This window comes from Daphnia pulicaria, chromosome 1 (assembly GCF_021234035.1).
Source record: "Daphnia pulicaria isolate SC F1-1A chromosome 1, SC_F0-13Bv2, whole genome shotgun sequence".
NCBI classification, from domain to species: domain Eukaryota; kingdom Metazoa; phylum Arthropoda; class Branchiopoda; order Diplostraca; family Daphniidae; genus Daphnia; species Daphnia pulicaria.
This window is the reverse complement of record NC_060913.1, coordinates 513227-533622: the sequence shown is the minus strand read 5'-3', so window position 1 is coordinate 533622 and position 20396 is coordinate 513227. Positions and strand designations below refer to the sequence as shown.

Genomic DNA, 20396 nt, shown 5'->3' with positions numbered 1-20396 from the left:
CGGTATGTCGGCAGGAAGCGGATGGAGGTGAAAGTGAAAGTCGGCTATCGCCAAGAGAGGCTCTCGGCTGCTGGTTATTGATTTATTGTGTATACTCTTCTAGGTCTAACTTGTGGGAAAACCCCGAGCTTTTGATCACGAGGATAATTGTATATGTGGGCTCCTTGATTTGTCTAGAAATGTGTATGCCGAAAGTCAAGATGACTCTGAAGAAAATGCCGACATCCTCATAGTCGTGTTGAAGTAACGACGATTTAGGTTGGTAGATTATCTCATTTTATGACGTCTTTTTATTGGCTTTAAACCTGTAACATTTTGATGACATTTCGAACCTAATTATGTAGCAGAAAACGAATGCAATCGGTTACATCACTTAATGGTTTTAACCGATGCATTTAATTTAAGGAACTTACTGTCCCATGACCATTATTACCATTAGAAAATTATTACTTCAGAAACAACAACTTAACTTTAACGGTTTAACGTAATGAAGAAATGCGCTACTAGAAGATAAGTAGCATTGGTGCATGGCTACACGGTTATTGATCTTCGATCAATAGTCATTGACGCTTTATTAATGACTCATCGAAGATGACTTACATCACCTTAGAGTTGAGCAACGTAACGTGGTACCAGCGTCCTTGACAGTTGAAACCGGGAAAAGACATGATGGTGGCGATGACATACATTTGATTCCCGAATATTTATTTTCTGTACAATATCCTTAGATATCTCGTGCAGGTCGTAGGTGGAAAACTGGGAAGGCCTTGAAAACCCCAAACAAGAGATGGGCCTTTTTAACTTCTTCCTCTATTCCTTTTTTAAGCAACAAGTTCATTTTTTGAACTTCTTATACTCCCGCCCTTGCTTCCAAATCACTTTCAGCTGCCCGCTCATTCGGCTCAGACGGTGTTTCACGGGTGATATAAAGGTGCTCCGTGTCAGTTGATTCAAGACAACGACACCTTCAACAGCCAACAGATTTCAATCTGATTCGACTTCGCCTAACCAATCAAACCGGTCTTGTAACAAGATGCAATTCATTCTAGTGATCATTGGTTTCCTTTACTTCCAGCCGCTGGATGCTTTCGTCAACAGTATTTCACGATATTATTTCGGATTAAATTTTATTGTTTCCTAATGTCTCGTTTTATTTTGATTTAGTGGCCGACGTTGACTGCGGTGTATCGAAATTCAGGAACGGGCGAATCGTCAACGGCATTGACGCCGTAGAAGGAGAATTCCCTTGGTGAATTCCATTTCCTTTATGGCCCAAAAGGCCAAAACAACATAAAACTTCAAAGATTGAATGGTGTTATAATTCTTATTCCTTGTATGCAGGATGGTGTCGCTGAAATTATTGCGTGGGCAGAGTAGTGAGCATTTTTGTGGCGGTGCGCTCATCAACAAGCGATGGATTCTCACAGCAGCCCATTGCGTCCTTAAGTATAAACCGGAATAACAGAAAAAAAACACTCTTATTTTATTTTTCCAATGTTTGGTTTCATTTTTAAATCATTAATAAATTAATTGAAATTATGAATTCAGTCGCAGAGCACCGCAGATTCAAGTGAGTGTGGCTGAGCACAACCTCCTGGGTGCCGACAGTCAACAAACGAAATTGTTTCGAGTCAACCAGATCGTCATGCATCCGTCGTACCTGACTCGTCAATTGGCTGACGACATCGCCCTCATTAATCTCGATGGCGACGTGCAATGGAGCGACCGCGTTCAGCCGGCCTGTTTACCTAACCCAGATGAAGATTCATTCGCTGGACTGCTGGCCACCGTGGCCGGTTGGGGGTGGAACGATGAGGTTAAAAATGGTATGTCAAAGCCTTTTATTATTTGAAGAATTATTTTTATTATTATCTATTGTCGCAATGTCAGGTGGAAAAAGAGCCAACACACTGCAGAAGGTTGACGTGCCAATCTTGGCTAATAAGGATTGCCAGCAATGGTACAAAGACGAGAAGAAATCGCTAACCATCATCAACTCGGCATTGTGCGCTGGTCTTGAAAATGGCGGCAAAGATTCTTGTCAAGTAGGAAGAATTGGAATATTTTTGCCATGCGTAATGAGCTTACTAAATCAGATTGAATTTACAGGGTGATAGCGGTGGTCCGTTGATGATTAAGAAAGACGGACGTCATCAGCTGGTCGGCGTCGTCAGCGCCGGAATCGGATGCGCTCGTCCTCGCTTACCTGGTCTTTACACTCGTGTTAATCATTACATTAACTGGATTTCACAAACCGTCCGTTTCTAATGACTTGTGAGCATAGGTTTTAACGGGATGTTGTATTTAGTATTTTAAAAAAGTGTGTAATCCCCTCCTACTTAGTAAAATAAAATATAAAATTTCAACACGACCTTTAATTGTTCTAGGTTTTTCTGTGGTATTAAGTCGTCCACCGCAGGGGTATTACTAACTCTTTGTTTTTATACTAACTCTTTGTTTTTGGTGGTTCACTCGCCTGAAAAGTCCGGGAAAGGCCCGAAAAACCGGAAAAATAACAAAAAATTCGGAAAAAACCCTCGCCATTGGATACTTTTCTTTAGAAAGTTTGACAAGTTGCGTTGCATTGCCAAGTTTCGTCAACCGTTTCCTGGGCAAGCTGACGAAATTGCTGCTGAAATGCCTTATTTCGGAATTCGGATGGAAAAAATTCTTGAAATTATTCCTAGCGGAAGAATCATACACTGCTTAAATGTCTTCTGATAGCGAACATAGATGGCGTTTTTTATTATTATTTTGTTTTCTTATTGTCGTCTGCTTTTTCATTTGCGAGTTTTATGACCTAAGGAATAGAACTGCTATGACATTTGTTTAATATATATCTTTTCTTGCAGTGAAATTCCGGTTTTTCGTACTATTGAAACCCAAAAACCCATTATTACAACCTTGTGGTGTCTAATGCAGGTTCTGATTAAGAAAAAATAAATCTCGGCCGGTCGTTAAAGTCATCATTCATTCTTCAAAACACCCAGGGGAATACACAACAGTATATTTTTTACCTAGCAGACTACCAGTTCCTCCTAAATAGTCAAATAAATATCTAAGATCAGTTTATACGGGAAATGTTTGCAGAGCACAGATGGATTGTCCTCCCCTCGACAACCCCGGTTTAACCAACGCCCTAGACTCCTTGTATTAATGTGACACAGAGTAGGGCCTTTTATACAGATGTGGACGATTCATTATCTATGCTTAGCCTCTATTGGATTTGGGCCGGCTAGACCACAGGACGAAAGACACCAGGGAATCTTTCTGTCAATTAACGTAGCAAATTTAATTTTGATTTAGTTATTAATTGAGTGGATGGAAGTTTCCGTACCCTGGCGGCGACTGTTGACAACGTCGGGGATAGGGCGTATCTATTCTAGTCTACTGGACCTATTTTTTGCCGGGTAGATAAAACGTCCAGCATTCAGGTAATTTATTAAAATTATTTACATTTTTCCTCACAATGTTCATGATTAATTTCATTGTTTAATTCAATTTTGGCTGGATTGAATTTATGTCAACCGTAAATCCTTCGGAAATAACTGCCAAACGGTTAAATAGATGTCACAAGTCAATATTCTGGTAGCAAATAAAAGAATTAATAATGTGAACAGAGTGGGTGAGTCGGATAAGGCGTGGCTTTATCATGGGAACATCGAGACCTCAACGTTTCGGCATCGAGTTCGACTCTCAGCGGGATCATGGTTGGTTCATCACCCAATCATCAGGCGGCGCCACAGAAATTGTAAAAAAAAAGGCCCAAATCTGCGTCACGACGACCGAGTGTCTAGGGGGCTTGTGGAGCTGAGATTGAGGAGTAGGAGGTAATCTCATAGGTCACGGCCAGACTAGCTGTATGTTGATTTGGTACAATCTGTTGAAGATCGGATTGTGCTTAGACCCCCTGTCCTCGAGGTAGTGGTCCTTCAGATTTGCTTTCAAACCTGAACAGAAAATCCAACAGGCTCAGGTGAAATACCCTGAGATACAGTAAATACCCTTCCCTGATGGCAAAGGGAAAATCCACCGAAAAACGAAACTCCTCCTGCGTTCAGAAATCGCCCTACATCAGCCAAATGTGGGACGTTATTGAAATTACATTTTGATTAAATTAAAATTTACACAGATCGGGTTAACTACATTCTCCGCCTAGAAATGTGACATAATAAAAAAAAAATTTAAAATCCCTCAAATCTCTGTATCAATATGTATAACAATATGTAATAACGTCGTTGAAATGTAAGGAGATGAAGTGGGCCTGAAGTATCTGAAAGAGAAAATCGCAGCCGCCGCAATATGTTGGCGATTGCAACTTTGGCCTCCATGGCGAACTTTTGCGCTAAGAAGTTGAAAAATAAATTCAAACAAAATTTTCAATTTTAAATGATTTTCATGAGAGAATTAGACCCACCGATGCAATTTCGAGGTCCGGTGCTAAATGGAATGAAAGCGTATGGATGCCGACCGATGCAGTTCTCCGGAAGAAATCGTTCCGGCTTGAAAGCATCCGGTTCAGGAAAAACCTCTGGGTTGCGATGGGTCATACCAATATTTAGAACTGTTAAGCCCTTTGGTAAAGTGTAAGCACCTATGAATCAATTGAACATATTTTTTAAGCTGATGCCAATGAAATCGACCAAATAAATTATCCGCATTCTGCGGGGAATTAAAACTGACATACCGACTTAAATCGAATGTATTTGAGCTGAGTCAAGTCCTGCGCCGTCTCTGGCCGATCGGATTCGCCAAAAACCAGATCCAATTCTTCGATCACCAATTTCTGAATCAAATAAAAAATGGTTAATTTATGAAGAAGGTATTTCACTAATTCGATTCGTAACATATGTACCCTATAGCACCTGGTGTTCCGGATGTTTAGCTAAGAGGTAAATAAACCAAGTCATGGTCCCAGATGTTTTAACCCTGCAGCATTTATCACTGAATGAATATAACTGTCTGTAAAAATATGATTCCCGAAGAACTTTGTTACCGCGGTCATGAAAAGAGAAATTTCGTCGCCGTTCATCTTGTCGTCGAAATCAGGATTCTCTTCCGATACTTTTAATAATAAATCCAAAATCGCTAATCTCTCCTCTGATGAGAAATGACTGCCGATTAATTTAATTCAGATGACAATTTAGTGCAACAAGAGTTGAAATTTATACTTGGTCGTGAGAAGTTGACCTCTTCCTCGGCGTTGTTGTTCATCACTGGTTGATTTGAGTATTTCTCTGCGTTCTCTCTGTGAAATTCACGGCGTTCTCGAATCACCTGTTTTAATAACATTTCCAATAATATGAGATTACGCCCAATTAAAAACCCAAATTCAGCCGTTATTTGCCTTTTCGTGGACGGTGTCGAAAAAAGAAGAGTACTGCTGTTGTTTGCGGTAAAGTGCGGTCAATTTGTAAATCCAATCGATTCTCAGCCACGGTTTACGGATGGCACGTTCAATCAAGATGTTCTCCAAACTGACAAGATGAAATTGGTCAAGGACAAGTATATCAAATGAAATCGTTCAAACTCACCATTGAAGACTCTTTGCAAATGTATTCTTTTTCTCTTCACTCCACGTATTCTTGCCCATGGAAGTTTCTTGAACCAAACAAAAAAATTGTGTTTTATAAAATGTCAGCCATTTGATTTATTTACCAATTAATAATATTACTGTTATGTCCTTGTTAAATACGAATGTATTGAGTCGCACATGAGACGTAGATCTTTAACACACGAAAGCGTAAGCGAGACTGCCCGCACACGGCTTCCACACCGAGCGCCTCGGACGCACCCTGCGCCACCTGGCGGGCAGCTTGACAACACTGATACACATACACAACAACTCTTCCCAAGACGTTACATCATTGACAAAATGCACGTAACGGCTTAACACACTTAACACAGGGGATGGTAATGAGGCGGGAAGGGTACTTGGACGAGGCGGGCATTGCAACTAGATATCGAACATGACTCGGCGCTTTGGAATCCGGCCGCTTCGCCGAGGCGCGGGCTGGCCGCTGTCGGTGATTTCCCCGGGACGGCTGTGGTCGATGGATACGCTGTCGCTCTCCTTTCCATCAGGATCCGCGGTGCTGGCGTCTGTACCCCGATTTCCTCCATCGTCGGTTCCGTCTTCGTCGGCTGGCGTGGCGGCGATCATTGGGCGTAGGAAACGGCGGTTTCGCCATAAGACGCTCCCGCTTGCGAATTTGACGCGGTAGGAGCGATAGCGCCCGACACTGACAATGACTCCCATCTTGTCCCATAACTTGGATTTGGGGTTCCAAATCCGTACGTGGGTCCCCAAAGGAAGTGGGGCCAGAGGCCGTGCGTGTTCGTCGTACCGGAACTTGACCCCGGCGTCGATTTCTGCCTGGCGGTCCCTTCCTTCCATGACAGTCCTCCAGCGTGCGGCGTACGACGACCGGTGAGCCGGAATGATGGACCGCAGCGGGTGGCCAAAAACCATTTCTGCTGGCGACACACCGTTCTCCCTTGGGGTATTCCTGAATTCCAGCATCCCGCGAGAAAATTCGTCGGAAGAGATATCGCCGTTAGGCGAAATTTTTGTCACGAGCTCTTTCATGGCGGCAACCGCCGCCTCCGCGTGTCCGTTGCTTTGTGGATATTCGGGCGTCGAATTTCCCCATTGAACGCCCCACTGCCGTAGCTTCGTCTGGAAGAGATTAGAGTCAAATTGTGGGCCGTTATCTGACCGCAGGCGGACCGGGACACCGAGATCCACGAAGTTCTCGACTATCGCCTGGGTCACTTCGCGAGCGGACGGGTCGTGGCGCCACTGGTGCACGATTGGCCATCCAGATAGGCGGTCGGCATAGACGAGAAAATGAAGCGAACCAGACTGGAAAAGGTCGACCGAGACATCTTCGAAAACACGAGAGGGCAGGGGATCACGCATCAGAGGCTCCTGTTGTTGAGCTGGGAGTCGCTGTTGGCATGAACCACAACTCTCCACTAACATGGTTATGTCGTTTGAGATCCCGGGCCAGAATACAGTTTGTCGGGCGCGCCGCTTCATGCGCACTATCCCTTGATGAGCTGAATGCAATTTCCGTAGTAAGTCGCGGCGGGCTGGTTTGGGGATGACAATCCGTCGACCGAACAAGACGAGGCCATCCTCCACGGACAGTTCCGTCCGGATGTTCCAATATTGCCGAACGCATTGGGCTGTGCGCTCCCTGTTGGTGGTGAAACCGTGCGAGATCGCGGTAATAAGCGCTGAGTAATCGGCGTCTGTTGAGGCTACAGCCCTGAGGTCCTCCAGTAAAGGATCTGGTAAATGCGGGGGGTCCTCAACGGGCTCTAGCTCTTCGTCCTCCCGCTGCATAATGTTGACTTGACGTACGATTATCCTTTGCGCGAATGACTGGACGTCGGTGTTGACGGCTTCGTCGTCTGGACCGGGATCGTGCACGGGCGCACGGGATAGCGCGTCTGGAATGGCATGATCGCGGCCCTTGCGCCACTCCGTCGTGAACACGAAGGGCGAAAGGCGTTCCTTTAGGCGCTGCAGCTTCGGGTTTTCCACAGCATCTAGGGTATACTTGTCTAGGATGGTGACAAGGGCCTGATGATCGACGATCAGGCGAAACATAGGCAGGCCGAGTAGGTATAGTTTGCATTTCCTCATGGCCCACTCGACGGCGGCCAGTTCCAGCTCCACAATGGCGTAGCGGGACTCTGTGTCGGTACACCATCTGGAGTTGGCGTCGACCAGTTTCCATGTAGACCCGTGTAGCTGCAGGAGGGCATATCCCATGCCGTGTTTCCGCGATGCATCCACCTGGAGGGACGTTTCCAGCGATGGATCAAACTGTGCCAGGACGGGCGGCGCTAACAGCGCCTGCTTGACGGCGGAAAAGGCTGTGTCGTGGTCAGCGGTCCATTCAAAAGGTGTTCTGACACTCAACAGGGGGCGGAGAGGCGCCTTGGCTGCGGCAACTGACGTAGAAAATCCGGCGAGCTGCTCAACTAGGCCCATGAAGGAACGGAGTTCCGTAATATTAGTTGGTCGGGGAAAGTCAGAAATAGCCCTTAGCTTACCAGGGTCGACCGTGACGCCACCTGGCTGTATTTGGTATCCAACCCACTGGATCTGTTGCTGGGCGAAGCAGAATTTTTTCCGGCTGAAGGTGATGCCGGCCTTCCTAGCGGCTGACAAGACGGCACAGACTCCGGCGACGTGTTCCGGAAACGCGGAGTCAAAGCGGAGAAGGTCGTCGACGACCCTGACGGTATGGGGGACGCCCTGGAAGGCGACGTCGGCGCGCCGGTTATATTCATCACTGGAGCTGCAAAGCCCCATGGATGCCCTGAGGAATTTATACCTGCCCCACGGCGTCATGAATATGGTTAGATGTTGCGACGACGGGTGGAGGGGAATTTGAAAATACCCATTGGCTGCATCGAAGGATGTAAAAAATTTGGCGTCTCCAGCGATTTCAGCGACGGCGTCCCGCGGAGTGCGGGTTGGATGTGTCGGCCGGCGGACATGGCGATTCAGCTTGGTGTGATCTATGCATAAGCGCAAGGACCCGTCCGCTTTACGAGTGACTACTAAGGGGGCTGCCCATTCTGAGGCCTCCGTTACGGGGGTAATAATACCTTTAGCCACGTATTCATCCAGCAAGCGTTTTACTTCCGGCCGATCGGCGAAGGGTATTGGTCGGGCCCCGTTGACATGGTATGGCTCGGCATCATCCTTGAGCTCGATTGTCATTTCCGGGCCTTCCATGCACTTTAGAATACCCGATTGGTCGAACACATCGGCATAACCGTCTGCAATGGCCTCCTCGATCCGCTTGACATCGTCCACGGTGGGGTGCGACGGGATAGGGCCTATAATGTCGCAAATACTTTTTGGTTTAACGGTTGACGCGAGGGATTGAATTGAAATACCCGTAGCTGGCTTCCGGATTGGTTTGGGGTAGTCTTCATGAAGGATTCCTAGAGCCTTGCAATCATGCCAGGCGACGAGGAGTCCCTCTACGTCTGGGCTGAATAGAATGGTTATGGTTGCCGTCCCTCCTTCGTACTTGACGCAAAATTCCTTCTCTCCCACTGCGAGGAGAGGAGTCGATTTGTCCGCCATCACAAGCTCGAACGGGCAGTGCGAGAGGTCCTGCTCCGATAGCCCCAACTGGCGCAGCACCTCCATGCCGGCAACGGTAGCTTCTGCTCCACTATCTGGCGTCGCCTCCGGTATGGTTGCTATCACATTTCCGGTTGGGCCGCAAATTTGCATTGGAATGGTGGGTGCCGGTTGCCGTCGTCGGGATGTGCTCACGTTGCCGACCACCACGCGCTTCATGTTGATGCGGGCACGATTACTAGCGCCACCGCTGCTGCCACTTCCGCCAGCGCCACCGCTGCTGCCACTTCCGCCAGCGCCACCGCTGCTGCCACTTCCGCCAGCGCCACCGCTGCTGCCGCTTCCGCCAGCCTGGTGACCAGCGCCCGATCTTGACCTCGTTGGGCAGCATGGGGCGAAATGGTTCTCCTGTCCGCAACTATGACACTGCCTCCCGATTGCCGGGCACTGTTCATCCGAATGATGGGCCGGGCGGCCGCACGATCGACACTTGTTGGCTTCTGACTGCCGGAACTGCCGCTGGTGCTTGAGTTGTATTTTGGCTACTGACACTGGGCTATTCAAAGATTTCTCGTTTGCCCGTGCCGACTCCTCACTACGGCATATGTTGATGGTCTGCTGGGCCGTGGGGAACGGACTGATGGCCAACAGACGTCGCTTTGTTTCCGCGTCACGGATGCCTGCCATTATGCGCGTCGCCATTCTTTCGTCCACGCAGGCGATACAGAGGTTGGCAGCTTCCGCGAGGTTCTTGAGCCGAATATAAAATTCATCAAAAGTTTCCGTCGTACCTTGTTTGCATTCTTCAAAGGCGACTCTGTCCAAAGCTATGTTGCGTTTTGACCGGATGTAGTCCCTTATCTGGCCGAGGACGTCGGCCGGGGTCGCCATTGACGTCGGAGATATGCCGAGCGCCACCTCGACGACCTGGTGCATAGCAGGGTCCAGGACCATCCGAAAGGCGGCCATCTGCTCGTTGATCGGATACGCGCTGAGCTGGTTCAATTGGCTGAAATCGTTCCATCGATTTGTCCAAGCACGAAGCTGGGAGAGCGACGCGTCGCCAGGCAATTTGTCCAGACAGGACGGGTCGATACGGCGTCGCTGAGGCGTGATCATAGGGGCTGGGGGCGGGACGATACCCGCGCTGCCACCGCCTCCGCCAGCGCCACCGCCGCCTCCACCAGCGCCACCGCTGCTGCCGCCTCCGCCAGCGCCACCGCTGCTGCCGCCTCCGCCACCGCTGCTGCCACCTCCGCCAGCGCCACCGCTGCTGCCGGCGCCGCCGAGCAACGCCTGGAGCTGTTGAGCGATGCCAGCCAGCTGGGTGGTCATCGTGAGTTGATTTTGCTCCATGGCGTCCATGCGGGAATTTGCGGCCGTTGCAGCTGCTGCTGCAGCGGTCGCGGCGTCCATTGCGTCAGCCGCCGTAGCCATGCTGACCGGTTGTACAGAACGGGACGCCTGTTGTGGGACGGGGGGTGACCGTTGACGACTGGATGAGCGTAAGTTGTGCTGGTGGCTGGTCATATAGGTATTCACTCGAGTCGAAGCCCACTATCGGAGAGAGACGACGCTGCACGTGTTCCCCAGTGAACACACAACCACGGCAATGACGAACGCTGGGACGTTGCGAGAACGACGGGCATAAAAATGTTCCGCTCAAATTGGGGAGTGGAGCCACCAAATATACGACGCCGGGCACTAAGACACACTGACTGTCGAGAAAAAAAGTAAATGGATTCGCTAGTCACCACTGTCGATATGGAGAACAAAGACCGCCAAGATGGCCGCCACCACGCTACGGACGAGGGTAGGAGATGGGCGAGCGATCACTGACGATATGTGTACACAAATATGCCCAGAAAAGCCACAAAATGCAACACGAAAAAAAACAAAGGGCGTTACGATAAGTCCAACTGCGCCATGTTATGTCCTTGTTAAATACGAATGTATTGAGTCGCACATGAGACGTAGATCTTTAACACACGAAAGCGTAAGCGAGACTGCCCGCACACGGCTTCCACACCGAGCGCCTCGGACGCACCCTGCGCCACCTGGCGGGCAGCTTGACAACACTGATACACATACACAACAATTACCAGTTTACCACCATAATAAAATTACCACAGAAAACATCGAAAACGAGCTCGGTCATAATCGAAAAGACGTCGATTTCTTTGCTTCCAGCTGTCCTGCTGTCCCCAGAATTTCTTCTATTTTGGCAACGGAGGCCATGCTCTTTTCATTGAAGGAAGCCATGAATTCATCGAGAATTTTGAAGTGGAACGCTGGAGTCAGCAATTTGCGACGAGGACGCCATTTGTCACCTGCAATATACCAAAATAATGATACGAGACTGGAATGGCAATGAAAAAAGCTGAGTGTCATATTATACCCGATAACACAGCAGCGAGGCAGTTTCCAGGTAAAAAGAATTTGTATTCGCCCGATTTTTGTTTAGAGATTTTGATTGGAAAGAATCGGCTACACGTAGAAAATAATGCTCATTTGTAAGGACCTCCTGTTATCTAAACTTAATAGAACGCTTATTAATAGTGTACCTCCAATAGTTCATGATGAGGCACGTGAAGCATCGGATAGTAACTGATCCATACTCGGGAAAGATATCCATTCCATTTTATCCATTCAACAAACAAACGCTCTAGAGAAAGTCAAAAAAAAAATCAGTTCATTAGATGTCAATAAACAAGTGAGCTTAATCAATTTTGAAATCGTACTATCAAAAGTGTTTTCCACCGAGAATGTTGTCCAGCAAAGGTAAAGTTTTCGGTCCGGGCAGAGCGCAGATGAGGCGAACAAAGTGGTAACGACTCCACACCCAATAATATCCCTCGAGCAATCCAGCCAGGGCCGTCATTGCCAGCGACAATGGACTCCATCCAGCAGACCACGAAATGCCCAACATATTCAAACGATGATGGTCGGACACCAACGACCTGCGCGCGTCTCCAATCAAGATTCTTTTATCTCTCATTTGATCAAATAAAACTGGATTTTTTTCTACTAAGTTGACCACCACAAATAAAGAGCCTTTTCACATTTCATCTTGGCCCAAACGCAAGCAACTACTGTAACTACTGTTCGCCTTCGCATTGATGAGGTTGTTGATACCGACCTAGAATAGAGATTGGAATTCTTGTTATTTCAGGTCAAATAGTGTCTAGAAGTTCAAATGGGTAGGTGAGTCTGACTTGGGGATTAATCAACCAGAAGGCAGAAGAACCACAGACTAAGAAGGCTGAAGAGGAAAATTAGGAAAAGCTCTTCGAGTTGATGAAAGATGTAAAGTTGCCGTGTCAGGGCTAGCACGTCGCCGTGGAGTTATCAATTGGGAACACTAGTTTTAAACCTGGATGGTGGATAGGTATTCACTATGATTAACCTGTCGGAAAAAAATATGGCAGTGTTGAAGGCAAGCGTTACTTCAGGTTCCCAACCAAGTACGGAGCTTTCGTTAATATGTATGGGTAATTGCCTAGAGCTTCTTGACGAGGAAATGGATGAGAGATGTGATGACAGTTTTAATACAAAATTTATTCCATAGTCTTCAAAGTTAAATTTTTACATTACTCTTTTAATTCAAAGTATCCTTCCTTATTGGTTCGATGTAAGTAGTGTCTTGGGATTTCATCCTTTTAATCCAACCATTGATCATAATAGGCGCAATTTTTCGGTTGAACCTCACCTACAGTACCGCACTTCTCAATGACCTGATAAAATCGTTTGCTTAATAGAAGTGATAAAAAAAAATAATACAATTTTAATTACTGGACAAACTCCGCAGGGGATTCGAACAATTGCAGCAGAAGATAGGAGCGTTTCAACAGTTCTGTACGTTTTGATTTTCTCATCGCCATCGGATACCATACGCATTTCGATTTTTCCGTCATAGACAAGCGTTTCGAGAATGGCTTCGATTTCTTCAACTGTTAAATTAAACTTGACTATGTTCAAATCTGAAATCATTTGGCACATCTCTTTGGAAGAGAGAAACGACGCGTTGCGCACTATTAAGGGGCCGTCCATCTGATTCAGAATAACAAATGTCAAAAGGATTAAAAAATGTTAGTCAGTTTTAAAAAATTAACTTACAGCTTTAAGTCTGGCTGCTTCAGCTTTCTGTTGCAACATCCTGTAGCATTGCTGATTCACAATATCCACCAGTTCTGATTCAAATTCACCATCAGTGTACCATGAACCTCCTGTAACTGATCTGTCAGGTTCTAAGTCGAATAGCATGTAAACTTTTATCTTTGCGACCTGGAAAAAAATTACATTACAAAAGGGGTGTTCTTATTTAGGACAAAAAAAACTTTGTTTCTATAACTTACTGAAATAGATAAGACAGATTTGATTAATTCCTTTCCTTCCAGAGCTTTGAGTATCTTGTTGATGGCTGTTAGATTCAAGCCAGACTGGTCACGGATGTCTTTATTCAAAATACCCTTGTTTCCTGCCTCTTCAATGATCCTCATAACCGCATTCTCTTCTTTGTCAACTCCCTTTAGTTTAATACTGGCAGGTTGCTCATTGAGGCACCAAAACAATGCATTTGTTACAGGTGCTTTGAACATGTACACTTTCTTCTACATCAGCACAAATAAACAGGGTTAGTTAATTAAAATTTAGCTAAAACTCCATTAAAATTTTTACTTCTTTGAGCAGTCGATTTAGAACAATAATTTGAATTTGCTTGTCGAGGTTGGACATATGAGTTTCCAATATCTTGTCGTTAATCCCTTTCGGATATTCTCTTAGCAGTTCAAGTATGCGAGCTTCAATTTCAGTCATATCGTCATCTCTCGGCACAGATGGTCCTGGCCTTGCATCATCGACTTTCTCTTTCTTAATTACTATCTTTGAGACCATTTTAAAACAGCAGATTTTTCTAAGAATTTACTACACGTTTTGGTTGCTAAATACGTCGTCAACGTTTCATCTCAGACCTGCTCGCTTCGAGTAACACCCAACAGTGAAGGCTCCGACGTCGAGTCGACGTACTCGACGACGACGAGCAAAAACGTTTGTAATACCCCCCTTTTTTTCAACAGTGTTGCGCTACTTGCGCGACTGAATATTTGATTTTTCAAATAAATCGCGCAACACTGTTGACTGTTATGACTGAGTTGAGTGGCTCTATCAATTCGGATTCTTCATTCTCTGTCTGCGCATTTTTGACATTAGGATTTGAACATTCAAGTTGGATAGAATTTATTTGTTACCGAATCATTTTTAAATATCAGAATAAAGTAGTAACCATCTAACAATCTGATGGTATGAATTTGTTTTGATAATTTCATTCATTTCTTTTAGGTTTGGTTCACGCAAATCAATATGGTATTGGTTGGTGTTATTATCGGTCTAGGTCTCTTTCTACACATTCATAGTTCATCTTGCACGCAGTTTGTGATAAAAGTTCCAGATAGTGAAATTGGACAAGTTAAACAGAGTTGGCCTTCAACAAAAAATATGCTACCTGCCATTATCAACACATGGGCATTTACAAATGCAACAAAGAAAGGTATTGATTTTCTTCCATCAAAGCAAATTATTGGTATCCATATTTTGTATTAGCTTGGGAAGTACTGTCAGAGAATGGAAAATCGGCTCTAGATGCTGTGGAAGAGGGCTGTTCAGTTTGTGAAAATGAACAGTGTGATGGCACTGTCGGTTTTGGTGGAAGTCCAGATGAAAATGGAGAAACAACTTTAGATGCTATGATTATGGATGGGTAAAGAACTAATTTATTTTATTCTGTAAACTAATAGTTTATGCATTTATTTTTTTGTTACAGACCCACACATCGATGTGGAGCTGTGGCTGGCATGAAGAACATTAAGAGTGCCATCAGTGTTGCTCGCAAAGTCATGGAACATACTGATCACACACTTTTAGTTGGAGATGGTGCAACTCAATTTGCAATCCAAATGGGCTTCAAAGTAGAAAACCTGACTACTAGTGATTCAAATGAAATTTGGCAGGATTGGAAAACCCAAAATTGTCAGCCGAACTTTTGGAAGGTAATCAATTTATTTTAAGTTTCAATTTTATGCGTTATTAATTTCACATAACTTGATTTAGAATGTACTGCCGATTCCAGAAAGAAATTGTGGTCCGTATACTCCTAGTGAAGTGCATGCAAAATCAGAGCCAGGCACAAACGACGACGGTGTGTTAATTATTAGAATTTAATTTTAATGGATATTAATTTTGTTTATCCTTTACTTTAATATTTAGAATTTAAAAAGAGCCATGACACCATAGGAATGGTGGCAATCGACGCGGAAGGGAAAATGGCGAGTGGAACGTCCACTAACGGCGCCAGACATAAAATCCCGGGACGAGTGGGCGACGCACCCATCACAGGTTCGGGATCTTACGTGGACCAGCAAGTTGGTGGAGCTGCCGCTACTGGTGATGGTGACGTCTTGATGAGATTCTTGCCAAGCTTTGCTACCGTTGAACACATGCGAAATGGCATGACTCCCAGTACTGCGGCAGCCTACTCGCTCAAAACCATAGCAGGCTATTACCCGAAGTTTGAAGGGGCTGTCGTGGCTATGAAGACAAATGGAGAGTTTGGTGCTGCTTGTTACGGTTTTAAAAATTTCACTTATGCCGTTGCCAATTCCGATTTAAGTAAGCCTAAAGTATATTTCGTCGATTGCACTCTTCCTTCGTAACCTATCGAAAACGCCAACAGTCGTATATTTTTGCTATGTATTGTGATAATTAAAATGATGTCCTATTCATGGGTGGTCTAAATCAAACAGCGCGCATTATAAGTCATCGATACATTAGTTGGGTTTATAAAGATATATTAAAATAAATATTTTTCAAAGCTATAAAATTTAATCTGATGGAAATTATTTTGTGATTAATCCTAAAAATATAATTCAATAACGTCTCGTGAATTCGGGAATGCAGTGATCACTGAGAGTGAAGTAGCTTCCGATTGGCAGATGACGACAGGTCGACAGTGGAGCCATCTGGGTCATTTTTGTGTACATTACAGGCGTCTGCTAAATGCTGATGTGTTATTTCTTGTTAATTGGTCAGCCGTGTCGGGAATTATTCATTGTTTCTCGACCACCATTTACAGGGTTTTCTTTGGTAAACACCGCGTTCGTCTTGTTTTTCATCCGTCTGAGACGGTGTTTTGTTGATGTCGGTGGAACTGTTTACATCGTCCTTGTCGCACCTCTTCCACTACCGTCCGTTTCTCGTCACACGCATCGTCTCGGCCATGCTCAACAAGTTCAAAAATGCGTTCTTTTCCGTCGTGAACAACCTGGACACAGCATCACCAGACAAGAATAACGATGTAGGACAAAACGGCGAACCGAAATTGCCCCTGAAATTCCCATACACCAGACCCCACTTCCTCCAGCTCAATGGGGAAGACGAGATTCAGGTGGCTGGTGATCATGCCATCAGGCCCATCATTGTTCCAAGAGACATAACCAAAATGCCTTGGAATTCAGGTTACGCAGAGTAAGTAAATCTCTTGACGCAGACTATTTGTCGAGCCAACTGGCCATCTTCCACTTTTAACGTCAATGTATTTCTCAGGGCTGTCAACGCTGGAAAGTCACTGAGGAATGAGGACCAGGCAAGAATCCATGTTGGATATCTAGAAAGAAGGCATTCCGATAATGGTCACTCGGCTGAAGCTGCTGAGTTCCACACTCCTCCCTCTACACCTGAAAAAGATTCCACCACACACAGATCCAGACAAAGGATACCTTACTCCTATTTTGCTCTTTTTGATGGCCACGCCGGGACTGGAGCTGCAATATCGGCATCCAATGAACTCCATTGTATTCTCCATGTAAAATGACCACTTATATTTTATTTAAACATAAGCTTTCATAACTAATAACAAGTCTTTTCACAGGATAAACTAATGGAGGTAATCCATCACTTGTTACCAACTCCAGAGATAAACGAATCTACCCAGAATGGTCGCAATCAAGTCTTGTGGTTTCCTGAAAGAGAAATTGGCGTCGAAAGTTTCATTGTGGGAGCCCTAGAAGCGACGTTCCACGAAATGGTAACGAATCAAAGTTGATTTTAGCAATTTCACCCTGTGTTTTACAGGATGATCCATTAATGTTTTTTTTGGGGGGGTTGGATTAGGACAATCTGATCGCCGAAGACAGATTCGTGTATCGTGTGACGGGCGGCTGCACAGTGGTGGTCTCTCTCTTCATTTGTGGCAAACTCTTCGTGTCGAATGCTGGAGACTCCCGGGCCGTTCTCTGTCGTGGCCGAAAGGCTTTCCCACTGTCCAACGATTTCACTCCCGAAACGGAGCGTCAGCGAATTCGCAAGCTGGCCGCCCTCCAGCCGGAGCTGCTGGGCGGCGAGTACACGGCGCTGGACTTCTCCCGTCGTCCCAATCGACGTGACATTGGCCAGCGGCTCCTCTACCGCGAGCCTCACATGACCGGCTGGGCTTACAAGACGGTCACACCCGAAGACCTCAAGTTCCCGGTTGTTTATGGCGAAGGCAAACGGAGCCGAGTCCTGGCCACCATCGGAGTGACGCGTGGCTTTGGCGACCACGACTTGCGCGCCCCCAATTCCAGCATCCTCATTAAGCCTTTCCTATCGTCACAACCAGAGGTCCTTATCGGCCCATAAATCTCCATTTTTATATTATTATTTGGGGTTTTAATTTATGTCTTTTTAATTTGGTGATTCAGGTTCGCATCGTGGACATTGAGAAAGAGGCCATTTACGACACGGATGTGCTGGTGATGGGCACCGACGGTCTGTGGGACGTGACGAGCAATGAGCGCGTCGCCGAATCGGTGCAGCGGAGCCTGGAGCAGTTTCCGGCGGAGGATGCGGCCCGGTATCGGTACCGCTTCACGTCGGCCGCCCAGGACTTGGTCATGTGCTCGCGGGGTAAATTGAGCGAGCGCAGTTGGCGGACGGCCGACAGCAAATCGGCCACCATCGACGACATCTCCGTCTTTGTCATCCCGCTGGCCGCCTACAAGGAAGAGCACCTCCGCTGGAAGCAGGAAACGGAATCTCAGAGTCATCGCCAGTCTGATCACCAGGTGTCGGTGGACATTGCGGTCAACGACCCATCGACCGTCGTCGAGTCGGCCGTCATGGCGGCCAACCAGCCGGGTCGAATGACCGCCGATATCCACACCAACGGGATTCCGCCTGTGGACAAGGCCGCTACCCTATTGGACCCGGAAGAAAAGGCCGGCGTCGTTGCCGTCGTCGTTGCGGAAGAAGACAAAGACGCCACTGTCGGCGACGTTGCGGCGCCGCCGGAGGTCATCGTTGATCCATTGCAGCCCGTCACGGATGGAACCAGCGACCCAGAAATTGAAGATAAAAACGAGTCAAATTCGTAGACGGAATGAGAGAGATAAAAAGAAAAAAAACTTGTGTTTGTTTGTGTTTATTTGTTTAATTATGTGGCTGTCGAGTTCGTTTTTCGACCGCCAGATGGAATTGCCGGGTTGTTTCATTCAAGAAAGTGCTTTCCCCCCCTGATGCATCCGATTTTTCTTCTTTTTCTTCAAAGGCCAAAACCAACCGCCTTTATTATTATTATTATTATTTGAAATTACTATAAAAATTCAATTTTCTTGTCTTTAAATATCCATTCCTCACGTTTTTTTTTTCATTTTTGTTAGAGTCTGAAAAAAGAAAAAAAAACGTGCTCAATAGGAAAGAAAAAAACTTTGGAGGTGGTGGGCATGTCGTCAAAAATTTTGGTTCAATAGAGGGCGGTGTTTGTTCACTATTTAGTTTTAAAAAAAATGAAGAAGAAGATACTAAATTAGTTAGCAACCGGATATGCGAGATGTGATTTGTCGAATGCACCTAATAATTCCTACATAATTGTTATACTCTCATTCTTTCATCATTATTATTTTTTCTTTGGCTCTTCATATTCTTTTCTCCTTGAAAACAAAACCAAACAAAATGAAATAAAAATTAACAATGTGAAACATTGAAAGAAAAACACAGAAACGTAATTAAGCTAATACAAAAAAATACGATTCCCGCCAGCTTGAGTTATTAACAATGCCGGTTACATAACTACAATTTTGAAGTTATATATATTTATTTTCTAGCCATAGAGTCGTCGCAATAGTGATACATGACCCGTATATCGATGGTGGTGGTCGACTGGTCTTTTTTTTCAAGATAAGAGGCTCTTCAAATAAATGGACGAGTGACTTTTTCATTCTCATGTTCCTACTTTTTTTTTTTCTAGGCCTCCTTTTTTTACTTCTTGATATAAAGAAGGAGGGGAGAATAGCTCTTTGGTAATCAAGCTAGTCGAATCATATCCGGAATGTCCCCTAGGAGGGGGAAGAAGAAGAAAAAGTTTCGATTCCATGTTTTTTATCGTTAGATATTTTTTTTTTTTTCATTTATTTGTGAGAGCTCGGCCTATTCCTATTGTGTATACACGTCCCGCATCTAAAAGAAAATGATCCGGCCAGAAGAAGAAGAAGTATTGAAAAAAAAAAGTGCGGGGGGCTGAAGAACCCAGTCGGAATTTCCCACGTCACATCCGCATCTCTCCTCCTCCTAGCCGAAAGAAAAAAAACGCTTTTCATTTTTTTTTTGTCATGCCTATAGAGAAATCACCTTTCGATTTTTTGGGGTATGTTGCACACTATAATACTTGGTGGAATCGAGGGGGAACAACAAAAATCGACGTCCAAAAAATGAAGTCCCCCTTTTTTCTCACGTTCCATCAGATCGGCGTCGTCGTCGTTTTTTTTTATTTTCCGAGGGTATATAGACACATTTTTTGGGTTGTGCGTGTAGTCGGCGCATTGTATTCATTCGCCAGATGATTACCTGATATCTCTCTCCTCAATACACTGTCGCTCACATTCTCTCAGCTATTCGATGTATAGACAAGAATAGCGCACGGATATGGAGAAGCTGTCGTCAAATGGTCATGAAAGATATCTATCATTTCGAAATTCATGTAGTCGAATATTATAGTTCCATTTTCCCATAGCATATAAAAGGAGAACTTGATTAATTTGATAGTCAATGCCAGCAGCAACGGTCCCGTATTATATAATAGCGCTGCATTTCGTTAATTTCTGGAATAATTAGATTTTCCTTTTTTTGTTTAAATTTCTCTTCCGAGTATTTAAGAAAATAAAAACAAAAATTTCTTCGTTTGCACTTGAGCGACTTGATTCACGTCGGCTGATTGAAGGGCGTAGGAGGGGGGGAACAAGAGACTTTAGATATT

The 20396-nt window shown here is 45.4% G+C and overlaps 5 protein-coding genes and 1 long non-coding RNA gene across 7 annotated transcripts; 3 read left to right on the top strand and 3 right to left on the bottom strand.

The window, feature by feature from the left end:
• The first annotated feature begins 791 nt into the window (after positions 1-791).
• LOC124310942 (trypsin-1-like) lies at positions 792-2361 on the top strand. Its single transcript, XM_046775131.1, has 6 exons — positions 792-1097; positions 1165-1249; positions 1342-1446; positions 1549-1826; positions 1891-2045; positions 2110-2361. Exons 1-6 carry the CDS (start codon positions 1034-1036, stop codon positions 2266-2268), a joined length of 846 nt encoding a protein of 281 aa, XP_046631087.1. The 5' UTR covers positions 792-1033; the 3' UTR covers positions 2269-2361.
• Positions 2362-5680: 3319 nt separating this feature from the next.
• LOC124312934 (uncharacterized protein K02A2.6-like) lies at positions 5681-10552 on the bottom strand. The gene is made up of 3 exons (XM_046777530.1): positions 8923-10552; positions 8068-8862; positions 5681-7995 (listed from the first exon to the last, which is right to left on the bottom strand). The coding sequence occupies exons 1-3, from the start codon at positions 10550-10552 to the stop codon at positions 5957-5959; spliced, it is 4464 nt and encodes a 1487-aa protein (XP_046633486.1). The 3' UTR covers positions 5681-5956.
• An 873-nt stretch (positions 10553-11425) lies between these two features.
• On the bottom strand, positions 11426-11740 carry LOC124311298. Its single transcript, XR_006909787.1, has 3 exons — positions 11680-11740; positions 11514-11602; positions 11426-11445 (listed from the first exon to the last, which is right to left on the bottom strand). It is a non-coding gene; the product is annotated as an uncharacterized LOC124311298 (long non-coding RNA).
• Positions 11741-12665: 925 nt separating this feature from the next.
• LOC124310870 (DNA-directed RNA polymerase III subunit RPC6-like) lies at positions 12666-14131 on the bottom strand. Its single transcript, XM_046774979.1, has 5 exons — positions 13793-14131; positions 13471-13725; positions 13232-13399; positions 12908-13165; positions 12666-12849 (listed from the first exon to the last, which is right to left on the bottom strand). The coding sequence occupies exons 1-5, from the start codon at positions 14006-14008 to the stop codon at positions 12775-12777; spliced, it is 972 nt and encodes a 323-aa protein (XP_046630935.1). The 5' UTR covers positions 14009-14131; the 3' UTR covers positions 12666-12774.
• A 122-nt stretch (positions 14132-14253) lies between these two features.
• Positions 14254-15984, top strand: LOC124310768 (N(4)-(Beta-N-acetylglucosaminyl)-L-asparaginase-like). Of its 2 annotated transcripts, none has more exons than XM_046774752.1 (6): positions 14254-14388; positions 14453-14660; positions 14714-14870; positions 14934-15159; positions 15221-15300; positions 15375-15984. In XM_046774752.1, exons 1-6 carry the CDS (start codon positions 14257-14259, stop codon positions 15820-15822), a joined length of 1251 nt encoding a protein of 416 aa, XP_046630708.1. In that variant the 5' UTR covers positions 14254-14256; the 3' UTR covers positions 15823-15984. The 2 variants fall into 2 exon arrangements, with proteins under 2 accessions (XP_046630708.1, XP_046630702.1); XM_046774746.1 differs by having other exon boundaries at positions 15221-15308; positions 15377-15984.
• Positions 15985-16138: 154 nt separating this feature from the next.
• On the top strand, positions 16139-18922 carry LOC124352610 (protein phosphatase 1H-like). The gene is made up of 5 exons (XM_046802150.1): positions 16139-16633; positions 16712-16970; positions 17037-17192; positions 17279-17767; positions 17848-18922. The coding sequence occupies exons 1-5, from the start codon at positions 16305-16307 to the stop codon at positions 18517-18519; spliced, it is 1905 nt and encodes a 634-aa protein (XP_046658106.1). The 5' UTR covers positions 16139-16304; the 3' UTR covers positions 18520-18922.
• Positions 18923-20396: the final 1474 nt, after the last annotated feature.